The sequence below is a fragment of the Mustela lutreola genome, chromosome 1, assembly GCF_030435805.1.
Source record: "Mustela lutreola isolate mMusLut2 chromosome 1, mMusLut2.pri, whole genome shotgun sequence".
Taxonomy (NCBI): Eukaryota; Metazoa; Chordata; class Mammalia; order Carnivora; family Mustelidae; genus Mustela; species Mustela lutreola.
This window is the reverse complement of record NC_081290.1, coordinates 230,936,478-230,964,024: the sequence shown is the minus strand read 5'-3', so window position 1 is coordinate 230,964,024 and position 27,547 is coordinate 230,936,478. Positions and strand designations below refer to the sequence as shown.

Below are 27,547 nucleotides of genomic sequence, written 5' to 3'. Positions count from 1 at the left end.
TCTCTCTCTGACCCTCCCACTTATGCTCTCTTCCTCTCTCTCTTAAATATATACATGATTCTTAAAAACAACAGTAGGTAGCTTGGGTGGTTCAGTCATTGGGCATCTACCTTTGGCTCAGCTTATGATCCCAGGGTCCTGGACCAAGCCTTGCATAGGGCTCCCTGCTCAGTGGGAAGCCTGCTTCTCCCTTCCCCACTCTCCCTGCTTGTGTTCCCTCTCTCACTGTATCTCTATCAAATAAATTTTTAAAATCTAAAAAAAAAAAAAAAAAAAAAAAAAAAAAACCCACAACATAAATTTACCATCTTAACCATCTCTAAGTGTACAGTTTGGTTATATTAACTACATTCACATTGTTGTGCAGTCAATCCCCAGAATTTCTCCATCTTGCAAATCTGAAACCCTGGACCCAACAAACAACTCTCAATTGCCCCCTTCCTTTAGTCCCCGGTAACCACCATTCTACTTTCTGTCTCTATAAATTTGATTCCTCTAGATACTTCATATAAGTGCAATCATACAGTATTTGTCTTTTTGTGACTGGCTTATTTCATTTAGCATAATATCCTCAAAGTTCATCTATGTTGTAGCATGTGTCAGAATTTCCGTTTTTTGTTTTTTGTTTTTTTTTTTTAAGATTTTATTTATTTATTTATTTATTTGAGAGAGCGAGAGCATGCACAGAGGGAGAGGGGGAAGGAGAAACAGACTCCATGCTGAATACAGAGCCTGACACAGGGGTCAATCCCAGAACCGCAAGACTATGACCTGTGCCAAGGGCAGATGCTTAACTGACTGAGCCATCCAGGCACCCCTAAGAATTTCCTTCTTTCCTAAGGCTGAATACTATTTTCTTGTATATAGAGACCACATTTTTAATAGCTGCATTTCATTCTACTTAAAAGCTATATCACAGATGACCTAGACATATAGATTGTTTGCAGTTATTTAATACCATTAGTTACTCTGTTCAATAGTTAACAGAGGGATACTTAAGTACTGTATTGGTAACATCAGATTATTAACTCAAGGTTATAGCTTTTCAAATTCTTTTGAGATGAAGAGAACTAAAATACAACTTTATATATTTTTATAACTCAAGGGCTCTTTCATGAGATAAAATTAGATTTTATCAAGAACAAAGCTACATTTGGGGCACCTGGGTGACTCAGTTAAGCGTTTGCCTTTGGCTCAGGTCATGATCCTAGGGTCCTGGGATCAAGCTCCACATCGGGCTCCCTGCTCAGTGGGGAGTTTGCTTCTCCTTTACCCTCTGCTCCTCTACCTGCTTGTGCTTTCTCTCTCTCTCTCTCAAATGAATGAAGAAAGTCTTAAAAAAAAAAAAAAGAAAAAAGTTATTTTTGAATGGAATGTGTACACTATATAATGTTACATGAACAAGGTGAATGTACGCTTGTAGTGATAATAGCTTACATTTGTTGAGTGCCCATGTCATGATCAGTGTTAAGGGTTTTACATGTATTAGCTCATTTATTCCTCATGACAACCCCTTTGAGGTGAGCATAGAAGGGGAGCAAAATAAGCCACCCCAAAATATGTCTCTTTGGCAAAAGGATTATTTTGAGCTAATTATTTTGAGAAATGGCAGACATAGGAGAAGCTCTGAAAACCAGAGAAGCTACCCTTTTGTGAGAGAAATTTGTATTTATAAAGGAGTCCTCCATTTGTGTCTCCCTCTGTGTACCTGGAAAAGAAGGATGACTCTGAATCACAAGAGAATCTTTTTTTTAAGGTATATTTATTTATTTGAGAGAGAGAGAGAGAGCGTGGGTGGGGGGCAGAGGGAAATGGAGAGAAGGCTCAAGCAGACTCCACACCCAGCATGGAGGCTGACACAGAGCTTGATCTCAGACCCTGAGATTACCACATGAGGTGAAACCAAGAATCAGCCACCTAACCAACTACATCACTCAGGCCCCTTGATTCACAAAAGAATCTTATCAATGGAGAAAGCTCACTTAAATCTGCATAACAACCTTACCCTTGTTGGCATTTCCTGGTAACCACCCAAAATTGGCCTCCCCCCCATACCTTTCTTTCTACTGTATTTAGCTGGAAATGGTATTTAAGGTGGAGGCTGAGGCCACTTCGAGTTTCTCATTCTTCCACCCCACCTCCTGTGTATTTTTCCTCTTATTAATCTGTTTTTTATTGCAAAGATGTCTCAGCCAAGCACTCAGAATATTAAAGAATTACTTCCTTCTCCTCCCACTTTCTAACAGCATCAATATTATCCCCCTTTTAAAGATTTGAACCCAGGTCAGTCTGACTTCGGAGCCTGTGGTTTAATTACTACGCAACTATCTCTCGTTAAAAATTACTGAAATAGGGGCGCCTGGGTGGCTCAGTGGGTTAAGCCACTGCCTTCGGCTCAGGTCATGATCCCAGGGTCCTGGGATCGAGTCCCGCATTGGGATCTCTGCTCAGCGGGGAGCCTGCTTCCTCCTCTCTCTCTCTGCCTGCCTCTCTGCCTACTTGTGATCTCTCTCTGTCAGATAAATAAATAAATTCTTTTTAAAAAATTACTGAAATAATTTTTTTACTAAAATATATCATGAAAAGTTATTATATAAGTGATGGGGGAGCAGGAGGCTGGCTGAAGACAAAGCAAAAGCTGGCACCTTCCACCCCCCTCTCCACCCGCTCCCCTCCGTAATATGTGTAGCATTCCTCAGGCACCCTTGACTGCCATAAAATGATAAATAGTTAACTTGCAGAAATCACAATCCTGCAGAAAAGGAATCTCCCTTGCTCTACAGATGTCCTAGAGATCTACAAACAGGGAGGTTACCTTATCAATAGCACAAATTTCCAGAGGCAAATAACTCTCAGTTCCTAAAGCCCTAATGTCTCCCTCCCCATCATAAACTGGAGGAGGCTGAGGTAGAAGGGAATGTAAATGATAGCAGGATCATAACACCCCACCAAGAATCTCCCTTCCCCTCACCTTCCCCCAACCGCAAGGTATATAACCTGTCATCCCTCACAACCCGGGGCAGCAGCTCCTCCTGCCCACGGGTCCTGTCCCCGTGCTTTAATAAACCACCATTTTGCACCAAAGATGTCTCAAGAATTCTTTCTTGGTCATCAGCTCCGGACCTCAGCCCACCGAACCTCACCTAGGTTCTAGAACTTCATCATAAGTATTATATGTTATATGATATTATATATTACATATAATATTTTCATAGTACAAATAATTATATATCACATATTTTATATGATAATGAAAGATCCACAACTATCCCAAATTTATAAGGGCTAAAAAGGGGACCATAACTGTCTATGAGATAATGCCCAATGTGTTCTATTACTGTCGTGTAAAAAATGTGCTGTAAGGGCACAAAGGAGTCTGAGAAGTCTGAGGAGAATTGAGGAAGTCTTCACAAGTAGGTGACATTTGAGCTATGCCTTGTGAGATGAATAAAAATTACCAGACAAAGCACAATTGTGGAAAGGGAGAGTCTACCAGTGAGCGGAGGAGAAACCTGAGTCTTCAGAGGGTAAAAAAGCCAAAACCAGTCCTCAGGCGCTGCATTTGAAGCCTGTTTTTCAGGGTAAGCTGCTTGAGTTCATCTTCTCCTAGTCTCTGTGTCAATTCCGTTTTCTTCCTCTATTAAAATCCAATTTCTTCTTGCCTTAGTTGTACTACAGTGATTCTACTAGAGCTTTAATACAGAGCAATTGAGCAGGCGCATTAGGAAGAGCACCCTGGAAAGTCTTACAACAAAGACCCACTTACCAGGAACTTCCATGAGAGGCACAGGCCCATTTGCTACTCTGAGAATAAATCTGTTTTGGCGGCAACATGTGGGTTTGGACCACCCAAGTCCTCCTCCCTTTTCTCAGGAAAAGGGGGAAAGAGAAAGGAACGTAGGGAGCAGAAATGGTTTATTAGCTTTGGAAACTCTAAGGAATTGGCTCTGTAAACAATATTTCCAGCTTATTCTTGAAGACTATACAATTCTGGTGGGAAACAGATTAGCTATATAAAAGGACAGCAGATCTCCCTATTCAGGGAAATGAGCTTCCACGAGAGGAACTACAACAGCTCATAGATCAAGTGCCAAGGAAAAGCAATCCCTGGAGGAGGCGCTGAGTGTCACTACAAACCAGTGACACCAGCTCGATAGCCAGACCCTAGTCATAGTTACAGTTGGACTCAGCGGCAGATGGGAGAGGATAATGTCGGGGAGGAAGTCCTTCTTCTGCCCATGGTCCTTCTAGCTGGACATAGAATTAAATTGACATGAGACAGATTAACAAGAGAAAATCAAATGTAGTAGGCACAGAAATCCACACAGACACAAAATTCTAAAGACAGTGAGGCAACATGAAGCTTCTATGAGTTAAGAAGGGTAGAGTCATAGGACACAAGGGGGAGAAAGTTCATCAGCAAGAAGGTGAAGGGAGATGTTTGGAGAAACACAGTTGCCCTATTGTGCAGAGTTCTTAGGTCAAGGGGAGTCTCTGTTAATAGCTTTCTGCCTGTTACAGACTCTCCTTTCCAACATAATCTTGGCAGTTGCAAGGAGGCAGAGTGCTTTTCCTGCATCTGCTGGGTTTTGATTACTTTAACTCAAAATAATCTTTATGCCAAAGTGGCCCATATTGGGACAGCCTGCCCTGAGCCCCTACCATAACAATCAAACTTCTTCCTTGGATATGGAAATATCATGACAGAACACCTGTGAGAAGACAGAAGCTGCTGACAGCGTAAAAGAGTGCCCTACATCAACTATGAACCCGTTAGACATTTGTCAATGCCCCTGCTGCACTACAGGTGGGAGCCTGCCTCCTACACAGAAGACGATGGTTTTAAAGCAGTCAAGGTGCTGGAAAGAGCACCGGACTAAGAGTAAAACAGACTTGGGCCCTAATCCCAGCTCTATGAACTTCCTGACAAGTTAGGAATTTTTTGGAGATTTAGTTTACTCACATGTGAAATATGGAAATAATAAAACAACTGCCCTGCTTGACTCACATTTGGTCCTGTTGGGAAGATGAAATAAATTGAGACATGAAAATGTGTAGGAAATTGTCAAGCAGATATAAAGCACTATATTTATTGTGATAAAAGTAGTGAGCCTCCCTTACTCCCCTACCTGGAAATAGGCAAAGGCCAAGTGATCCAAGGCATCCTCTAGACTTGCCTCATCCTCTGTCTTCCATTCTCCATAAGATCCTCGGAAGAGACTGACAGCCTCCTCCAGCCACGGAATGGCATGGTAGTAATCCCCCATGTCATACGCCACCTGTAGGTAACATAAGTACCATCATTAAGCCTGAATCCACAGGTAGAGGAAAGGAAATGACAAAGAGTAAGAGGGCCTATAGAACACAAGCAAGCAAGTTTTCATCTCAAATTCATTTAAATTCAATTTATCAACCATCCATTATATCCAATGCATTGTTCTAGACATAGCAAAGACACAAGGGTTCTTGCATTTAAGGAAATTATAATATGGGGAGAAGAGAGATATGAACTCAGTTAACTGTAATACTGGGCAAAATGCACGAATACTCAAAGGAAAAACGCATAATATGTCATGGAGACAGAGAAGGGAGAGACTTGGGAATCTCAGAAGGCTTCATGGTAGAAGTGGCATCTGAGGTAGACTTCCCCTGAAGAAAGAAAAGAATTTCAATGAGCAGAGATTGAAAGGAAGAACATTTTAAAGTGAAGGAATGGCAGAAACAGAGCCAAAAGCAACTTGTGTTCAAGTTAGACACTGTGTTATGGCCTAAGGTGAGGAGACGCAAGAAATGAACTTCAAAAGGTAGCATGGGTTAAGTTAATTAGAGTTGTGAGTGTTGGGCTTTTAAAAAGATACTGCCAATAGCAATGCGAGAAATGGACTGAATTCACTCATTTATTTATTCAATATTTACCGAGTATTTGCAATGTATCTGGTGATCCCTGACCTTAAAGAGCTTATAGTCATATGAAGGGCACAAGAGTAAATCAATAATTGCAACACAATGTATTAGACCCACATAGGAATGCTCAAACAGCCCAGTGACTTTTTTCTATATTAAATGTTGGAAGGCGGGAATGTGGCAAGGTGTACTAGAGCTTGTTCCTGTCTTTTAACAGCTTACAGTTAACTAGAATGCCAGCACTGCAGGTGGAATTTCCTGGAAGTAGATGTTGGAGACAGCATGGAATTATAAAATCACAGAGTTGGAAGCACTCTTACAAAAAATTCTAATTCTACTCTAACTTCCAACCGGCAAAAAGACAGGGCAGAACCTAGAGGTACTGAAACTCTGCAATCTAAAACAGTAAATCAGCTTTTCTTCCAGGTCTGCCATTCATCTGCCATTTTATTTCTCTGATCCTTACTTTTCCTGTTTATGTAAAAAGGTTGAGTTGAAGAATAACAGCCAAAATGACTGAACTTTTTTTGCAAAGTTAACAATTTGTTTAAGTTTTCCCAAGTCCCAAAAATATGGTAGATTGAGATAACTGGAATCCTTCCAAGCAAAAAGACTTGGAACTTTTGAATAAAATATAACAAATATTTTATGATATATTTTCAAGAAAGAATGGAATATACCCAAGTACCAGAAACAAAAAAGGAGCTAAAAACCTCAGCAATGAGCTTAAGAGCAGATGCTGAAGCTGCTTAGGATGGGGGCAGTGTTAGTAATCCCGGTACTTAGCAAAAATTGGTTATACTGCCCACATGAGCCCCTCCTTACACCTCCCAAAACCTAGGCACTAGAACAAAGACACACTCATAAAACTGAAATCCATGAAAAATTATACCTTAAAGGAAAGGTAGACCAGAAAAAAATCTACCCATTGTTGCAAAGAGTCAAGAAAACTGGTTTGTTTCTGTCTGGATATTGTTCGGAGGAAGCAAAATGTCTCCTTAAAATATTCACAGTCTTGAGCCTATGTTTCATGTGAGTTTAGGGTATGAATCTGCATTATTCATATAGCTCAGGAAACTCCAGGCCAAGAAATCAATATCAAAATGGATCTATGGTCAGTGCAAATCAAAACCACAATGAGATATCACCTCTTGCCTGTTAGAGTAGCTATTATCAAAAGGACAAGAAATTGTGCTGGCAAGGACATAGAGCAATAGTTCTATGCACTGTTGGCAGGAAAGTAAATTGGTGCAGCCAATGTGGAAAATAATACGGAGGTTCCTCAAAAAATCAAAAACAGAAGTTTGATCTACCAATTCCACTTCTGGTATTTATCTAAATAAAATGGAAACACTAACCCAAAAAGATATGCACCCCCATGTTCATTGCCAGTATTATTTACAACAGTCAAGATATGGAAACAACTTAAGTGTCCATTGATGGGTGAATGGATAAAGAAATGTCACACACACACACACACACACACACACACACACACACACGATGGAATATTATTCAGCCATTAAAAAGGAAAAAGTTGCCACTTCCAACAACATGGATGGACCTTGAGGGCATTACACTAAGTGAAATAAGTTAGACAGAGAAAGACAAATACCATACAATCTCACTTATACGTGGAATCTAAAATAAAAACACAATAACAAAAACCCGAGCCTATAGATACAGAGAACAGACTGGTTGCCAGAGGTGGGAAGTAGGGGGAGAGTGAAATGGGTGAAGGGGGTCAAAAGGCACAAACTTTGTATTATAAAATAAATAAATCACTCAGATATAATGTACTCCAAAAAAAAAAAAAAGGAATCTTAGGCCAGTGATACCACCAGAGTACTGGAAAAAGAAAACCCAGAACACTTTGGAGTGATATTCCCATAACTCCAGTCACAGAGATTCCTCTAGATGGGGAAAAAAAGTCCTGCTAAAAATAAGCTCACAAACATAATAAACCGTATCAGGAAATAATCAGTCATGAGCAACAGTCAATAGACATGACTGTGGCAAACTACAATTAGACAACTAAGAATTTCAGAAACTAGAAAGGCTGGTCTGCTTTGAAATAATCCATGGAGGAGGAGATTAGAGATGTGTAGATGAAATAAATTTGGCCACACGTTAATAATTACTGAAGCTTTTTCTTTGACCCGGCAAGACCACTCCCAGAGAAATAAAAACAATTGTTCACAGAAAGACAAGAATGTTAATAGCAGCTTTATTCACAGTAGCCCAGGCTGGAAAAAGTGCAAGCATCCATTTCTAGTAGACTGGATAAACAGCATGTAGTATACTCATACAACGGAATACTACTCAGCACTAAAAAGGAATGAACTATTAATAAATGCAACAGGTGGATAAATTTCACAGATCCAGTGTGCTGAAAGAAGCTGGACTCAGGATAGTACACATATATTGTATGGCTTAGGACAGTTCCTGGGCACCCAGGCAAGGGTTGAGTGGAAGGGAGGGGTCAGGAGTGGTGAGGAGAAAGAGAAGGGGGGCTTTATTGAGCTATATGTAAATTCATTTTTATTTTTTTATTTTTTTTTAAAGATTTTATTTATTTATTTGACAGAGAGAGATCACAAGTAGGCAGAGAGGCAGGCAGAGAGAGAGAGAGGAGGAAGCAGGCTCCCCGCTGAGCAGAGAGCCCGATGCGGGACTCGATCCCAGGACCCTGAGATCATGACCTGAGCCGAAGGCAGCGGCTCAACCCACTGAGCCACCCAGGCGCCCCTGTAAATTCATTTTTTAATATTAACCTTAATGCCTTCTGTTTTACATAAATTCCTTTTTAAAAATTTGAAATGGACATTGCAAAATTTTAACATATTTCACCTCAATTATAGATATAATTGCTTGTTATATTATTTTATATAGTTTTCTTATATTTGAAATGTTTTATCTTTTAAAATAAGTGAATCAAGACAAAAATAAAGATGGCCAGTGAGGGTTTCAGGAAGGCACTTACTGCATTTTCAACATATGGTTTTAGTTTCAGAAAGGCTTCACAAATGAAGTGTATATTGGTACCATACACAGAACTATTTTACCTGGCTGAAATTTAAATTAGCCATGAACATGATGATTGAGCTGATTCCATTCAGAATCCTAGAGAAGGGAAAATGGTACATAGAGAGGCTTAGGGCAACCCACTCTGCACTAATTTGGAAGACTGATCTCTAAAACTTAAAATCAGGGCACATGAGGCCCAGTCTCAGATATGCTAATGAATACTGCAGGGGCTGGGAAAATTTACTTTCCTGCAATACACATCTTCAAAATTAAAAAGGACTTACTCCATTACTTCTTGTGGCAAAGGCTAACAAAGAATATATTGTAAAATAACCTCAAGTGTGCTTATAAGTTATGATCAAAGATCAGTTAAATTTCTCATATGGAAGGTTCCTGAAGTCTATTTCCTCAAGTAATCTTCAGTGAATGGCCTCAGCTTTTTGACACTACCTTAATCCAATACTTCTAAATGCTCAGGAAATGTTGCAAGGGATTCCAGAAAGTCTCAGGAGGCTGAGTTTTCGTGACCTTACCTCACATCTCTATCTCTTCTCCCCTTCCCCAACCTTGAACCCTGCTTCTCCTTTCCACCCAGCCTTTCATCTGCTGGCAGGGCACTACTGTTAGGGTGACCCCAGGACCATTTTTCCCAGTCCCAATTTATATCTGTCGTCCGGCCATAACTAGTAACACTCCCTTTACTCTCCAGAATATCCTGCGTATGTGATCACCTTAGTTATTATGGAAAGAACATGGGACTCAGGGTTAAAAGACCCAGGTTCAGAATTTATTTCTGCTACTTAAAATTGTGTAACCTTGGGCAGATTATTTACCGTATCTGACCTTCGGCTTCTTCATCTGAAAATGGAGAATTATACCAAATTTCCAAGTTTGCTGGAAGGACTTAAAGCATGTAAAAGCAATCAGGATATAGTTCCTTTATCCACAAAAAAAAAAAAAAAAAAAAAAAAAAAACAAGGGCTGAGCGCTTCGCTCTCTCTCTCTGTACAGCGCTTCGCTCTCTCTCTCTCCTTTACCTTGCCAACTTGGAAGCAGTCATCTGCTGTGAGGGAGAAGAGCCTCCTGGGGCTGTACAGGTCAGTGACAGCGGAGCCAGCGACTCTTTGGAAGACGCCTCGGGCCAGGCCCTTCACGTTGAGCATGTACACATCCTGCAGCCGCATCAAGGCCCTTGCTGCTCCCTCCACGTCCTCAAAGGCTGGGAGGTCCTGCTCCACCTTCTCATAACCATCTTTCAGAGCTGTCAAGGTGGTAAAAACACCAATCCACCATTCAAAAAACAGGCAGTGAGCATTTAATACAGGCTAGGCATAACCACCTCTTCAAATCTTTCGTGAGCAAATAACATGTTTTATGTGTTTTTATTTCCCATGGCTAGCAGAGTCCTGGTGCAGAGTGGAGGCTTAATACAATCTTCTGAATGAGGAACATAAGCTCTAGAGTAAAAACTAAAGCACACGCATGTTGTTCCATCCTGTCTCCAGGAATCTTGCACTTTGTGGGGATAACTGTTCTTCCTCCTAATCTCCCCAAAGTCAACAAATTTTTTCAAGTACAAAGTAGAATAAATTAGGAAACTAACCTTGCTTCAGATCACATTATAGTTTAATCAAGTAGAAATTATTAGACAAATATGTAAATGGAATGATATAACCTGTACTTCTTCATAGGGTTATGGTGAAGCTCAAATGAGATAATGGACATGAAAGCATCTTTTTTTTTTTTTTTTTGAAGATGTTAATTTTAAGTAAGCTCTACATCTAACATGGGGCTGGAACTCACAACCCCAAGATCAAGAGTCTCAAGCTCCACCATCTGAGCCAGCCAGGCCCCCCAAAAGTGCTTTCTAATGTACAATCACATAGACATATTAACAAGAGGACCTTAATTCTCTGTTAATAACAAAAGCTATGAAGATGGAGTAATACCTACCCACTTCATTACCCTTCATCACATTCCACCAGAATCTCTCTCCTTTCCAGAATCAGGAGACAGAATCTTCTCTTACCCTCCAGCCCTCCTCCTCATTACCTCGGATGTTCTCACTGGCCTCCAGACTATGTACCACATTCCTCCAGTCAGACTGTAGGCGTTTGATGAGAGTAAATGCAAGCAGAGGGTTAGACACAGGGGTTGCCGAATCCTCGTGCAAAGAAAGCACCTTGTCATAGAATCTGGAAGAGAGGAGTAGAACGATCTCGCTTACTGATACAGCCACCACCCCTAGCAAAGGCTGGCATAGTGTATGTGCATTTGGAGTAGTTAAAAATGAAACATGAACCCCTGGCAACTCACATAATCCTCTAGCCAATAAGCTCAAAGAACATGAAAACTACCAAGACAAGAGAAGGAGGTCCATCCATTTGTTCATTCAATGAGTCAGTCTCTGCTCATCAGTTACTGTACATCAGGGACCACACTAGATGCTAAAGATTCAAAGGCAAGACAGGGTGGAGCTCTCAAGCAGTTCACAAGCCAGAAAATCTTTCCGCTCATCACTCTCTTATCAATATTTAGAATCTGGTAGAAGCTCAAATATGTTGTGAAATTAATTGCAATAATTGATACCGGCTAGGAGAGAAGAGAGCTTATAAAGAGCTATGTAACGCTCCAGCTACTTGGAGGCAAGGCCCCTAACCCAGGCGGAAGTTAGAAGGTGTAAGGGAAGACTTCCTGGAGGAAATGGCACTTGATCTGAGTCCTAAAGGATTAAACAATTGAAAGCTGCTACTTACTGAGCCTTTACCACGTACTAGGCATTCTGCTAAGTGCTTTATATATATTTTGTCTCATTTAATCCCCCCATCCTCAGATTAGATTTTATCAAACCAACAATGAAGAGAGAAAAATTTGAAACCAAGGCCACACTGTTAGTGACAAAACCAGATCTGAACCCAAATCTTCCTGACTCTGAAGCTTGCTCTCAGCTGATTTTGCCATACTGTTTCCATGGAGCTAAAACAAAAAAGGAAGAATTTTTTTTTTTTTAACTTGAGTATAGTTGACTCACAGTGTTACATTAGTTTCAGGCATACATCACAGTGATTCAAAAAATACAGAACGCTTCACGAATTTGCATGTCATCCTTGTTCAGGACCCATGCTCATCTTCTCTGTATCACAGGAAGAATATTTTTTGATCCAATGGGACTAACATATACAAAAGCACAGCGGCTTGACAAGTATGTGTTCATTAATAAGTCGGTCTAAACTGATTACTTGCTAGATGGCAGACTCCATGCTAGATGCTAGGGATGAAAAGACAAGACATGACGAAGGGAGGAGAGGCAGTCAGAGACAATTCAACATGCATGAAGGGACAGAGAGAAATGGTAGGGGGAGTTCTGAGCTGTTCAGTAGTGCTGGAACCCTAGGTATGTTGGGAGGATGATGGGTAGGTCAGACTGGACAAGAGAAGAGCACCCCACAGGCCCTGCTGAGGAATTTGGGTTTTGTCTTGAGTGCAATTAGAAGCTGCCAAAAGGTTTTAGGTGAGAGTTGGATACACTAGGAAATGTTTACATATACGAATCTGTGCGAGGGTGGGGTTCAGAAGTGGGGAAGAGTGGAGGCAGAAAGAACTGTCTGGAGGTCAATTCAAAACTGGAAGCAAGGGCGCCTGGGTGGCTCAGTGGGTTAAGCCGCTGCCTTCGGCTCAGGTCATGATCTCAGGGTCCTGGGATCGAGTCCCGCATCGGGCTCTCTGCTCGGCAGGGAGCCTGCTTCCCTCTCTCTCTCTCTCTGCCTGCCTCTCCATCTACTTGTGATTTCTCTCTGTCAAATAAATAAATAAATAAATCTTCAAAACTGGAAGCAAGAGTAAGGAGGGTCTGAACCATAATAATAACAGTGGGGGCAGAGGTCGGGATAGATTCAAGGGAGATATTCAGGAAGAATTCCACATAAAAAACTAGTAGCTGTAATGGGGGAGGTGGATGTGGGGTGGTCCAGCAGGCATCCAGCCTCTCTGGCTTGCCAAATGTGTAGAAAAAGACCAGAAGTGACCATCTTTCTAGTTAATTTCTCTCCTTTTCAGATGTCCTAAAACAGTGTTCACATCAGCAAAAGATGCTGTTTCCTTTCCTGGCATACTACAATTATTCCATTTCTAACACACTATTGGGATTAACATGATTACAATTTATTGATGATAATAAGGCAGACCTAAGAGTTGTTGGCATGCCCTCTAAAATTTTTTCCCTTGATTTGAAATTATTAATTCCAGGAGTAATATAATAACAACAATGGAAGTAAAAAGAAAAAAGTGTGTGCAAAGTGAAGAGGACATGGGTTTAAAGGCATGTGCTCAAGAGTGGTGAGAAAATAGGCATTCTTTGGCTAGAGTGGAAGACTTGAGTGAGGAGGTAGGGGTGAAAGTTAAGAACAGAGGGAGTGGCAGGGCTGGGGGATTCATTGCCTTGAAACTGAGACTGACCTAAGGGTTTCTCAAGGGTGGAGCCTGAAATAGAAGATGACTTGCCTCCAGGTGCTTCCAGGGAGCCAAGAGTTGAATTCAAGCATAAACTAAGGGAGGAGAATCTGGGCCTTGGTGCCCCAGAGAGGAAATGAGAACCCTGTCAAGTCCCAGGATGTCTCTGATCTCTGAAACAAGGCACTTTGAGAATGGGTACTCTACAGTTTTAAAAACTAAACCAGCCTCCTGGGGTGGGATTTTTATTTTATTTTATTTTTTTACTGCCCATTATTTCCTTCTCCTGCTCCTGCTCCTGCTCCAGCTCCATATGGAACTACTTAGTGCAAGATATTTCATTGCTAGACGAAAACACTTACAAGCAGAGACTTGGGCTTGAATCCAGCCTGAAGAGTAAGTATCCAAGGACAACTGAGGCTGAGTGGGCAGTAATTTTAAAGACAGTTGGATTGGAAGGAGACCTGGCCTCCAACTGTCCCTCAGTTTGCTCCTCTGTAATATGACAGAACTGGTCTAATCTAGAAGGTCTCTCTGGATCCTTTCAGCATGACCATTCTATTGTTTCTTTCCATCATCTTTTCCATAACTGAATAAATAGATTCTTCATTTGGTGCTTGAGGATGTTTAACAGGCATCAGAGGAAAGACACAAGGCAGAGACGTGAAAATTTCCCCCATGTCCTCCAGCATTCAAAAGCCCTAATGCCTTGTTCTCTTCGCATGGTACTTTGTGTTATGGGGTCAGTTTATTTAGGGCAGGGGTTTGATCTCTACTGCAGCACATAATTCAGTTCGGCATTCAGATACATCATTTTTCTGTAACACAAAGAAAAAAAACCTATCAACAGATATCTGAGACTGGTTTGGAATCCAAACATTGGCCCTATTCCCAGCCTCTGAGCAAATAGCTGGTTTTCAGAGACCGAATCATTGGATGCTGAATCCAAACCTTAAGTTTTCCTAAATGGCTTTTTGCTTTAGCAAATGTTGCTGAGAGTAGAAAATCAGAGCCTTGCTTCAAGAATCTGCACATAAAATTTGCAACCCAATCCTGCATTAAACATAGCCTGGATAGGTTATCCAGCCACAATACGTAGGCTATTTTAATTCAATATGTTTCTCCTTGAGAATTCAGCAATGGCTGTGTCTCAGTTCTTCTGAGACATTCCAAATGCTTAATTCATAACACAAAAATTACTGCTGCTGGTAATACTTTTTCAATCTTGGTAGCTTTTTAAAACTGAAATAGCAAAATAAAAAAAAAGCTATATATATATGTATATATATATATTTTTTTTAAAGATTTTTTTTTATTTATTTGTCAGAGAGAGCGAGCGAGAGCGAGCACAGGCAGACAGAGTGGAAGGCAGAGTCAGAGGGAGAAGCAGGCTCCCTGCAGAGCAAGGAGCCCGATGTGGGACTCGATCCCAGGACGCTGGGATCATGACCTGAGCCGAAGGCAGCTGCTTAACCAACTGAGCCACCCAGGCGTCCCTATATATGTATATTTAACTAGTAAAATTTTTATTCATTAACTTGGGGTAAGGAGTAGTTTCAACATTGAAAAATATTTTATTTCTTTTTTAAAAAAAGCTTTTGTTTATTTATATGAGAGAGAGAGCAAGAGAGTACATGGGGGGCATGGTGCAGAGGTAAAGGGAAAACTTGCTGAACAGGAAGCCAGCCTCTGCTAGATCTAGGGTCCCAGAATCATGACCTAAGCTGAAGGCAAACGCTTAACTACCTGAGCACTCAGGCACCCCCAAAATATTTTATTTCTAAATTCAGAAATTTAAAGAAGACTATCTACTGAGGTCCTTAGAAATAACATCGCAAGTCACATTAGATCACCAGATTGGGATTATAAGGAAAATAAGTAGAACTGCCAAAATTTTTGTTTTAGAAAGCAAATATCTCACTAGGTTTTAGAGCATTGACTAAGGAACAGACAGTCTCTAAGATATCAAACTAAACTTTCTGAAATTAAATGTTCATAGCTCATAGGAGAAGAGAATCTAGAATTTTTCTGAATCTTTCTTATTATCTGGGCTCTCACAATCTTAGTTACTGCTTAGAGACAAAGGTGGAGTCTAGTTTCACCAGGCAGTCTCAAAATAAACAAAAAAATCACACAGAGCTAACTAACATTTGTTGAGCACCTACTACATTTTAAGCAATATGATAAATGCCTTTACATGGTACTAATCCTTCTACCAAGTCTGTGGGATAGGTGCTATCATTATCATCATTTTGCAGATTAGGAAAATAATGCTTAAAGAGGTAAAGGACCTTGCCCAAGGTCAGAGCCAAGGATTCAAGCAAAGGTCTATTAAATTTCTGCATCCAGACTCTTAACCACTATGTACTCCAGCTATTCATAAAATCTCAGCAGTTATGGGGTTTGGTCTGGGTCCTGGCACAACAGATAAAGCAAGCAGTAAGGACCTACCTGATGGCATAATAGCAAGAAACAATCAAAAGAACTATGTCCTAGTCCTGGATTAATGTATAATCTCAGGTAAGGCTACTAAACTTTAGTTTTCTTATATTTTAAATGATTTCTCATTTGTTTATGAGAGCCATACAAACCTATTTCAAAGCATGTGTGTAAGGAGCAAATGAAATTAGGGTTCAATGAAAAAGCTGTGACGATGACAATGGTGATGAGACAGTAAAAGAGACCAGCATCAGTGTCCCCCATCCCCCTCCATCAGTCACCCTGATCCACAGTGCCATCTCTCTGTTATGAACCTGTTCCCTGGGAGACCTGGCATCAGGATCTTGCCCCCAGCCCCCATCTCTACCTGAGTCACCCAACTAAAGAGATTAGTGGTATGAGAATGAGCACATGGAAGCAGGGAACTTGGTGGAATCTCAAATCAAAGAGAAGAGTCTTTTATTTCCACCAATAAACCTAGACTCCGATGCATGTGGACTAAGAACAGAATTAAAACATTTTGCTTTATAGAGTAGGCCCATAAAACACCGGGCAACTATGCAACCCTGAAGAGTGACAAGAATTACTGAACTTATCCTTTACTATTATAACACACACATACATTTTGTATGTGTGTGTTATAATACATTTTGTATGTGTGCATGTGTGTATATTCAATTCACACTATGCAAAACTGATAGTAAATTTAAACACACATATAACTGCTTATATGCAAGCTACATACTTAAGAGCACATACCAAATCACACTATCATTCAGTCGCCATTGAGTAACAAGATCTTTCACACTCGCTTCCACACATAGCCTGATTCTCTCCAACAGGGCTCTCTCCCACTGCCACAGTGTCCCCCATGCCTTCTTCCCATGCACCCCAGAATTTTAATATTACTATCGCATACACTCGCTTAGCTATATCAGCGGTGCATTGTGAGACAGCTCTCTGTTGGCCTCAGCTCAGCAGAGGGCCAGATGATGTAAGACATATTTCAATTTATTCAGATAGCTATGTTGTTACAGCACTGCTGGAGGTTTCTTCATGTCCTAAGCAGAGAAGAGACAACATACTCAATCACAATGTATCACACAATACAGTCATTCATTTTTCAGTTTGATAGTCAATATTGATAGTCAATGCCCCAGCATGCCAAGTCTACAGTCTTTTATGCCACAGTGTGTAGCACTCGAGTTTGCTGCTTGTATGGCAAACAGTATTAGCTGAGCGTCGGCTTGTGTGTGCTGCACTCAGTATCCTCTAGTATCAAGTATGGTTTTCCCTACTGTTTTCTTGGTCTCAATATATACATGTTAAATCTCAATTATCTCATATTTAGAATTTAAATATTTTTTTGAAGATTTTATTTATTTGACACAGAGAGAGAGAGAGAGATCGCAAGAAGACAGAGAGGCAGGTAGAGAGAGAGGGGGAAGCAGGCTCCCTGCTGAGCAGAGAGCCCAATGCAGGGCTCCATCATAGACCCTGAGATCATGAGCTGAGCTGAAGGCAGAGGCTTAACCCACTGAGCCACCCAGGCGCCCCTTTATTTAGAATTTAGAGAACTCTTATTAAATATGGGAAGAGAAGGAGAGTTGAAAACAAAGGAGACAGTGGACATCTCTGAATAATAATCATGATGCCACCGACTCCAAGCTCCCTGAGGTCAGAGTTGGGTCTTGCTCACCATTTTATCCCCACTGCCTGGAAAAGTATGTGGCTCAGAATAGGCAAACACCCCCACTGAATGAGTTAATGAACACGAAACCTTATTCATATACTGAGCTGTACAAGCAGCATCCAGAATGCTGCAGACATATCCATACCATCGTACCCATCCAGTCCCAAAGGCACGTAAATCTCACACAGGGTCACACAATGTCACTTCCTACTAAACACCCCTTCTCTGTCACACACGTGGCTACAGTGACACTGTATTTTCTCCCTCTCACTCTTGCAGTCGCGCTGTGTCTCTGTGGCACAGAGCCTGGGGACCCACCCGCATGCACTATGAGGTCCTCCAACTAGGCCTGAGTCACTCCCACCACAATTTGCCACAGCGCATCAACTTGGCTGTGTGAAGATGGCCCTGGGTGCCACTGGGTGTGTGCGATGGAGTTCGAGGTTCCACACTGTGTGATACAGCGTCCCCAAGGTCACGCTCGGTCTCCTTCTCCTCTATCTCATGCCACGGTGTGTCGGGGGTCCCACACAGGGGGACACTGAGTCCGACGGCCACAGTGGGCCACGCGGTGTCTCAGCCTTACGGTCTAGTGAGGGTCTTAACCCTACTCTCAAACGGTGTCTGAGGTCCCACGCTGAGCTAAAATAAGACTGAGTCACCCGCCACCCTACAGCACGGTGCCTCGGTCACGCCCTCTGACTCAGTCTCCCCGCCTCACGCGCCTCCCGGACCACCGCGCGCGAGCTTTTTCTCACCTGGTCAGGTCGCGCAGCCTCGCCTCCTCCCCGCGCAGGTAGCGCCGCAGCAGCCCCAGCAGCCGGCGCTCGGGCGCCAGGGCGCGAGCCACGCTGGTCAGCGCCGAGAACGTGTCCCCCCGCGCCGCGGCCCCTGACGGGTCCCCTGCCCGGAGCGCCAGCACCGCCAGCAAAGCTACCAGCCCCGCCGCGGGGCCCATCGCCGGCTCTCGCGCTTGTCCCCTCGGACCTTTGGGCCAAGCTCCGGCGCGCGCCGCTCCCGCCCACCCCGCCCCGCCCCGCGTCGCCACGCCCCGCCGGACTCGGGCCCGCGGGGCAGCCCCGCCTCAGGCCCCCCGCCCTCCTTTGCTCTGACGCCTCCCGGCGCTCGCCATCTCTGCCTCGGCTGCCCCCTAGCTCCTCCGCGGGCGCCGGGACTGCCCTCAGGGTCCGCGGGCCCTCCACCAAAGCGCAGCCCTGGCAAGATGTTTCCACGATGCCCGGTTCACGCTCGGGGAAACTGAGGCGCGGGTGTGGGAGGACGAATTCCCTTTCCCTGGTGTACGGCTGAACAGCGCCACCCCCCGAATACCCTTCTGGATCGGGGGTGGAAGTACAGACACTACTGGATTCTGATGGGGGAATCCAGGTGAGTAAATGAGGTGGTTCCTCATGACGACGCGCTGCGCGGGGAGAGCTGTGGAGGAGCAGAGGGAAGGAAACACTTCACAGAAGACTTGACATCTGAGCCATCATGAAAGGCAGAATTCTGACCGAAGGTAAAGAGGGTGAAGTTGATTAGGGTGGCTGCATGACAAATCTAGGACCTATCAAACCTAAAACTGGGATCCTGGGTCATTGATCTATACCACATACCTATGGCCACTTAAGCAAAAACATTATTATTATTGTCTGACTAGGCTACTTCCCCACTCTCCCCGCCAGGCAATGTTCATTTGTTCATTCAACAAATACTTAGCACCTCTGTCACGATGCTGAGGACATAGAGAAATAGCACATCCAACCCCTGACTCACGAGGGAAAACAGATGTAAACAAGTAAGCACAATAAAGGGCTCTCAGGAAAAGAGAGAGTTGTGCAACAAGCTCAGGGTGGTACAAGTGAAGTATGACCTCCAGGTAAAGCTTTCAAAAATATGGTTCTAAAGACTCATTGTTGCGACCTTAGAAAGATTTAAAGGCATTGCCTAGTAGAGCTTCAGAGAATCTTAAGGGCATTTCTTAGAGTCTTTCTGGTAAACAAGGGAACTTCAAAGAATCTTAAGAGTGTTCTCTATATTGGGGCGCCTGGGTGGCTCAGTGGGTTAAGCCGCTGCCTTCGGCTCAGGTCATGATCTCAGGGTCCTGGGATCGAGTCCCGCATCGGGTTCTCTGCTCAGCCTCTCTCTCTCTGCCTACTTGTGATCTCTGCCTGTCAAATAAATAAAAAATCTTTAGGGACGCCTGGGTGGCTCAGTTGGTTAAGCAGCTGCCTTCGGCTCAGGTCATGATCCCAGCGTCCTGGGATCGAGTCCCACATCGGGCTCCTTGCTCGGCAGGGAGCCTGCTTCTCCCTCTGTCTCTGCCTGCCATTCTGTCTGCTTGTGCTCGCTCTCTCCCTCTCTCTCTCTCTGACAAATAAATAAAATCTAAAAAAAAAAAAAAATCTTAAAAAAAAAAAAAAAGAGTGTTCTCTATAAAGTAAACTATTTCAACTGGCAAAAATGCTTCTAAGAATCTTAACATTATTGTACCACAGCATCCCAACTCTCAGCCTAAGTTGCCCAAAAAGAAATATAGATGTGGCTTTTAACAGAGTGAATTCCAATAAGGTTTATAGAAAATAATCAAAAGTTTTAAATGAGGGGCACTTGGCTGGCTCAATCAGTGGAGCATGTTACTCTTGCTCTTAGGGTTATGAGTTAGAGCTTTGTGTTCGGTACAGAGATTACATACATACATATACTTTAAAAAAAAGTTTTAAGATAATTTTATCAGAAGAAGCACTGTAAGTTTGAGTTAAAGACAAAGAAAATACCAAAAAAAAAAAAAAAAAAAAAAAGGGAGGGAGGGAGGAAAGAAGGAAGGAAGGAAAGAAGAAAAGGAAGAAAAAAGATGCCATCAGACCCTGGTATCAGTTTTCTATAGCTGCTGTAACAAATTACCACAAACTTAGTGACTTGGAACAACTCAAATTTATTATCTTACATTTCTGGAGTTTAGAAGTCTGAAATGGATTTCACTGGGCTGAAGTCAAGGTGTCTGCAGGGCTGTTTCTTCTGGAGGCTCTGGAGGAGAATCTATTCCTTGCTTTTTCCAGTTTTATGGGATGCCTGCATTTCTTGATTCATAGCCCCTTCCTTCATCCTCAAAACCATAGATATAACATGTTTACATTTCTTTTTGACTTTGCTTCTACTGTCACATCCTTCTCCTCTGACTCTTTTAAGGACCTTTGTGATTACACCAGTCCCACCAAGATCAATCCAGGATAATCTCCCCATGTCAAGATCCTTAACTTAATCATACCCTGAAAGTCTCAGGTTTGGGGAACTAGGACATGGGCATCTTTAGGAGGGGTGTTACTCTAACTACTATAACCCCCAAACTTCTGTAGGCAGAAAGCAGTCTGAGAGGACTACTCAGCTGTAAATAAAGGCCCATGGCCATGTCAACATTTTTTCAATCAGAAGTATTAGGAGGGAAAGTGTAATGGAGAGGGAGTCAGACTGGAAAGACTTCTCCCTCTCCCTCTCTCTCTTCCTCTCTGTCAAATAAATAAATAAAATCTTTTTTTTTTTTTAAGTATTCATCATTCTTCTTGGAACATTTTATGAGTCTTCTATAATTTTCAACATTTGCGTTATTTCTTCCTGGATGTCCTTTGATTGCCTTTTCTCATACTTGAGATCTTCCTGGTTCTTCAAATGCAGAATAATTTGGATTAAATACTAGGTATTTTTGAATATATAAGTGTCGTCTATGTCTTATTTAAATCTTATGGAAAATATTAATATTTTTGTGCTAGCATATAATTAACTCAGTTGGATTCAGGCCACAAGTTCTGATCTGCCTTCTGTGGCCATGGTTTCAATGTCAGTTCAATTCCCAAAGTGTTTGCAATGCCATTCAGATCTGTCCCAGTTGTGCATCACCTTTGGATCTAGACAGTGGTCTATCCCATACCTCAGTACTTCGGTCTATGACATGCGATTTAGCATCAGATCTGTGCATGCAGAGCTAAGGGGTGAATCCAGGAATCATGGGGTGGATCTCTTGAGCTTTTCCCTCTCTGCAGTCTCTATGATAGTTTCCAGTCCCCTGAGACTTCTCTTTTTGGTTCTCTGGCCAGAAACCTGGCCTTCAAACAACTCTACTCTGTTGTGTGCTTCTCTTGACTTCATATGTCTGGGCCAAGTTGCAAGAGGACACAGAGAGAAAAAGATCAGTGGGGGTTTCCACACCCTGTTGGTTGCTGAAAACAAAATTTACAGCATTATTTGAGATGGTCCTAATGTATGTAGATGAATACATAAGATAACTCAAAGTTTTAGACAGCCATAGGAACCTCACTACCACCACTGCCACTGGGGCCACTACTGTGAGATTGCCTGGGGGAGATGTGTGGGGTAGGAAAAAGAGAAAACGAAAGGGAATCACGAGATATTCCCCCTCTGAGTCTGAGGAGTTCTAGTCCCTTCTTGAGCCAGAATGTGAGAGAGAGTCCTGACCCAATAAGGACTCCCCCAGTCCTTACCCAGAGTCCCAATTCTGGGTTTTGGGCTACTGAGGATTGAAAAGTAGAAACTTAGGGCACCTGGGTGGCTCAGTGGGTTAAGCCTCTGCCTTTGGCGTGGATCGTGATCTCAAGGTCCTGGAATTGAGACCTGCATCTGGCTCTCTGCTCAGCGGGGAGCCTGCTTCCCCCTTCTCTCTCTGCCTGCCTCTCTGCCTTATTGTGATCTCGCGCTCTCTCTCTGTCAAATAAATGAAATCTTTGAAAAACAAAAAGTGGAAACTTAAAATCAGCTCCATGGTGTCTCAAATTCTGGTCTTCTTCCCAAATTTACCTGCTGTCATTTACTTTTCCCAGTACTGACTAGAGCTTCCTCCATGATAATATTTTATTTTAATTTTGCCTCAGAATGGAGTTTTAAGGTCACTGTAAGTAATACAGGGTTCCAAGTTTAACTAAATGCAAATTAAAATCTAACTAAATTATACTACCAGTTCAAATAACTGTGTGAAAAGAGAATAGGTATTTTCCAAGCAGAGCTAAAGTTCTAAGAGCTTGACGTATGTTGCTGTTTGGTATTTAGCAAGGTGGTTTTCTTTTTTTTTAATTTTAAAAACATAGATAATCCCTATTTCTGAAAGTCAAAAACTGAAAAATGTATGCAGTAGTCCCCCTTACTAAGTTTTATTTCCTGTGGTTTCATTCACTTGAGGTCAATGATGGTCCCAAAACAGATCATCCTCCTTCTGTTAGACGAACAGTAGCCTAATGCTACATCACCATGCTGACACCCTAACCTCACCTTATCTCCTAACATAGGCATTTATCATCTCACATCATCACGAGAAAGGCGAGCACAGTACAATAAGATATTTTGAGAGAGAGAGACACATTCACATAACTTTTATTAGTTATATAGCTGTATTTGATCTATTATTAGTTATTGTTAATCTCTTATTGTGCCTAATTTATAAATTAAATGTTATCATGTACACATACAGGTACACATGTATAGGAGAAAACATAGTATATGTGGGGTTCAGTAGTATTATGGTTTCAGGCATTTCCTGGGGGGCTTGGAATGTGTCCCCTGCAGGTATGGTGGGATGACAATATTAGTTTTGAGTAAATGTTACTAGTTATTAGGCTTTATACTACAAAAGTGGAAAAAAGATTGAAGTGGAAATGAAAGGGTCAAGGGAAAAGATCAAAATTTTCACATAAATATCAAGGCACGATAAAAGAAAGGCTTTTCCAAACAGTATGGAGGTTCCTCAAAAAGTTGAAAATAGAGCTACACTATGACCCAGCAATTGCACTACTGGGTATTTACCCCAAAGATACAAATATAGTGATCTGAAGGGGCACATGCACCCGAATGTTTATAGCAGCAATGTTCACAATAGCCAAACTATGGAAAGAACCTAGATGTCCATCAACAGATGAATGGATAAAGAAGATGTGGTGTGTGTATACACACACACACACACACACACACACACACAGGAATACTGTGTAGTCATCAAAAATGAAATCTTGCCATTTGCAACAGTGTCAATGGAACTAGATGGTGTTATGCTAAGTGAAAAAAGTCAGTCAGAAAAAGAATTATATGATCTCACTGATATAAGGAATTTGAGAAACAAGACAGAGGATCAGAGGGGAAGTGAGGGGAAAATGAAACAAGACAAAACCAGAGAGGGAGACAAACCATAAGAGACTCTTAATCTCAGGAAACAAACTGAAGATTGCTGGATGGAGGAGGGTGGGAGGGATGGGGTGGCTGGGTGATGGACACTAGGGAGGTTATGTGTTGTGGGGAGCGCTGTGTATTGTGTAAGACTGATGAATCACAGTTTCATTTTCGATCCTGCCAAGCTCTTTCCTGATCCTTGTGTGATTTTTGACTAATTCCTACTCAACCTTTGAGTTATTTCCTCAGGACATTTTATTTGTCTGAATATGTCTGAATATTTATTTGTCTGAATCTCCATATGAGTCAAACACCCCCTATATTTTCCTTTGGTAGCATTTTTTATAACAGCTATTTCTTATTTCTATAATTAATGGCTATCTGCTCCCCTAGATCACAAGCTTCATATAGGCAGGACTGCCTAGCAGAAAGCCTGGCAATAGTACTTACTCAGTTAAAAAAAATAGAATAAATGAAATAGAAAGAGCATTCAAAACAATCCCATCAATCCATCTCTTTATCAAGAGTCCTCTGGGGGCCAGTGGTCTGCCAAACCCTTTATACTATTTATCTCCATTTTTCCTCACAGTAAGTCTATGGAGTAGGTGGGGTTTTTGTTGTTGTTGTTGTTTGTTTTAGATTTTGTTTGTTTGTTTTTGTTTTATATTTTTATTTATTTATTTGACAAACAGAGATTACAACTAGGCAGAGAGGCAGGCAGAGAGAGAGATTGGAAGGGAAGCTGGCTCCCTGCCAAGCAGAGAGCCCAATGTGGGCCTCGATTCCAGGACCCTGGGATCATGACTTGAGCTGAAGTCAGAGGCTTTAACCCACTGAGCCATGCAGGTGCCCTTATGGAGTAGCTGTTGTTATCCCACATTTTACAACTGAGAAAATCATAGTTTACTGAAGTTAAGCAATTCATCCGCAAGATGGTAAAACCTGAAGTTGAACCCAGGGTGTCCTATTCTTGGTTGGGCATTCTTTAGTTACATCATTACCTCAGGCTTCTCATTATCAGTTCCTGGGTCAGCCTCCCTGACTACATCCAGCGGGGAGTTTCTGGGGGACTACTTCTACTCACTTCTCCTCAGTTTTCTCCTCTATATTATGAAAGGATTAAACCAATGGGTTGATGTTTATGAAAGTAGTCCACAGTTCATCCACGTAAGAATCATGGTGGGAAAGAAGGGATGTTCTTATGAAAAATTCCATTTCCAGCACAGCACAGCAAACAGTCAACAAAACCAAAAGACAACTGACAGAATGGGAGAAGATATTTGCAAACAACGTATCAGATAAGGGGCTAGTATCCAAAATCTATAAAGAACTTATCAAACTCAACACCCAAAGAACAAAGAATCCAACCAAGAAATGGGCAGAGGACATGAACAGACATTTCTGCAAAGAAGACATCCAGATGGCCAAAAGTGCTCCACATCACTCGGCATCAGGAAAATACAAATCAAAACCACAATACCACCTCACACCAGTCAGAAGAGCTAAAATTAACAAGTCAAGAAACTACAGATGCTGGTGAGGATGCAGAGAAAGGGGAACCCTACTACACTGTTGGTGGGAATACAAGCTGGTGCAGCCACTCTGGAAAACAGCATGGAGGTTCCTCACAAAGTTGAAAATAGAGCTACCTTATGACCCAGCAATCGCACTACTGGGTATTTACCCTAAAGATACAAATGTAGTGATCCAAAGGGGCACGTGCATCCAAATGTTTATAGCAGCAATGTCCACAATAGCCAAACTATGGAAAGAATCTAGGTGTCCATCAACAGATGAATGGATAAAGAAGTGGTATATATATACAATGGAATACTATGCAGCCATCAAAAGAAATGAAATATTGCCATTTGCAGTGACATGGATGGAACTAGAGGGTATTATGCTGAGCGAAATAAGTGAATCAGAGAAAGACAATTATCATATGATGTCCCTGTTATGAGGAATTTGAGAGGCAACGTGGTGGGTTTTGGGGTAGGGAAGGAAAAAAATGAAACAAGGTGGGATTGGAAGGGAGACAAACTGTAGGAGACTCTTAACCTCACAAAACAAACTGGAGGCTGTCAGGGGTAAGGGGTTAGGGAGAAGGCGGTTGGGTTATGGACATTGGGGAGGGTATGTGCTATGGCAAGTGCTGTGAAGTGTGTAAGCCTGATGACTCACAGACCTGTACCCCTGGGGCTAATAATATATGTTAATAAACGAAAACAAAAACAAGACTTAAAAAAAAAAAAGAGTTGGTTATAGACAGGGTAGAAGAGTGTGAGAGAAAGAACAGAATGGAGCTGGCTTTCTGGGATTTGGGAGGAGGCAATGCTGTTCAGTACAAACCAAAAGACTGAGGGAAGAACAGGTAGTAAGGGGGGTTGGGGGTTGACAAATCAAAACTTTCTTACATTATAATTCAACTTGACACCTCTCCTAGTTATAATGGCAGAAAATAACTGCAGGAATGTTTATAACTATAGAAGGAAATAGAGCATTGTTTCGTACATTAAAAAAAAAATTCCATTTCCAGATTCCCACCCAAACTTTTTGAATCAGAATTTTGTGTGCTGTGGGGGACAAAATTGAGGAATCTGCATTTCAACAGGATCTTGAGATTCTTATGCATGTGAGAATACTTCATTAGGTGTTACCCCAAATTCTCTCTAGCTTTGACAGTCTTTGCTTCTAAGACATTTGGAGGGCACGCCTTTGTATTTCTATCATCTTTTACACAGCCTGGAACTCAATATAGTTTTAGTGAATAAACACATTTGGATTTGGAAGATAGATTCAAGTCCCTGCTTAGATACCTAAAATTTTGATTCCTTGAAGAAATTTCTTTGCCTTTTGACCCATAGATTTATCATCTTTAAGATGGAAATAATAACAACAATCCCTTTTCTGGATCCTAACTGCTGATGTGGAGGATAAATTAAATCATGTTTTTGGAAACTCTTGTGATGATTCCATTATAGATATAAAGTAGATGCCAATAGGGGTTACTTTGGTCCTTCAAACTCACTGATGGCTGAGATACGGCTCTTTTGAGTGGACTGAATAAGGAGCTTATTAAAACAAAACAGAGCAGGGGAAAAAAGAAACAAACAAACCAACAATCAAGCACTGCTGTTTAAAATCACATTTCCTTCAAAGTGGATAGGGTCTTTCCAAGAAGTAACATTGATTTTTTAGGAGAAACCTGAGGCATTCCCATAGTGCCCCCTGGTGGAACTTAGAAGCAAACTCAAATCCACAACCCTTACCACGCATTTGCTGTTTATCAGAGCGATGATGGATCTATCTATCCGTCATTTATCTGTCTCTTTATCTCATCTGTTCTCCACCTAGGAGAGACTAGGAGCTTTTGGTGGAGTTTATCTCTATCTCCAGAACCTAGCATTCATTCTTCATGCATTCATTCAACCATTACCAAGTATCCATGGTGCCGGGTGCTGGCTAGGCACCTAGGGGCAAGCAGAGGAACCAGGTGGCTTCCCTGCCCTAGAGCCCTTTATAGTCAAGTAGTGGCGACAGACAAGAAAGAGCCAATAACAACAGTGATTTATGCCAGGTTGGAGAAGGTTCAGAGAACGATGGAAGTCACTTTCTTTGGTCAATACCCAATGATCGACTAGTTTAGAGAAAAAGCATGGCACCTGTCAGATGAATGGCAAAAATGAGGCAGGAAGTGTAAATAGAAGCTAGATGATGAAAAGCCTACTCTATTAATAAATTTGGTTTTATACTAGGGTCAATGGGAAACTGAACAGTTTTAAGTAGAGGAATGATGTGATGATATTTTTGTTTTTTAAAGATCATTGTGGGGGCGCTTGGGTGGCTAAGTTGGTTAAGTGTCTGTTTTTG

At 41.9% G+C, this 27,547-nt stretch overlaps 1 protein-coding gene and 1 non-coding gene across 8 annotated transcripts in view; both read right to left on the bottom strand.

Annotated features, from left to right (window-relative positions):
• P4HA3 (prolyl 4-hydroxylase subunit alpha 3) overlaps positions 1-18,517 on the bottom strand; it is a 39,498-nt gene extending 20,981 nt beyond the window's left edge. For 5 of the 7 annotated variants that reach the window (XR_009344508.1, XM_059132879.1, XM_059132837.1 and 2 more), the window contains exons 1-4: positions 18,271-18,517; positions 10,984-11,126; positions 9,969-10,192; positions 5,130-5,279 (exon numbers count right to left, since the gene is read on the bottom strand). Coding sequence is in view for 6 of the 7 variants with exons in the window: in XM_059132879.1 (XP_058988862.1) it covers positions 5,130-5,279; positions 9,969-10,192; positions 10,984-11,126; positions 18,271-18,470 (717 nt within the window). In the remaining variant the exon portion in view is untranslated. Of the gene's footprint in view, positions 1-5,129; positions 5,280-9,968; positions 10,193-10,884; positions 11,127-18,270 lie in introns of those variants that run through there. The other 2 variants (XM_059132845.1, XM_059132873.1) reach the window with 2 other exon arrangements.
• Positions 12,002-12,105, bottom strand: LOC131822953 (U6 spliceosomal RNA). Its single transcript, XR_009350412.1, has one exon. It is a non-coding gene; the product is annotated as a U6 spliceosomal RNA (small nuclear RNA).
• Positions 18,518-27,547: the final 9,030 nt, after the last annotated feature.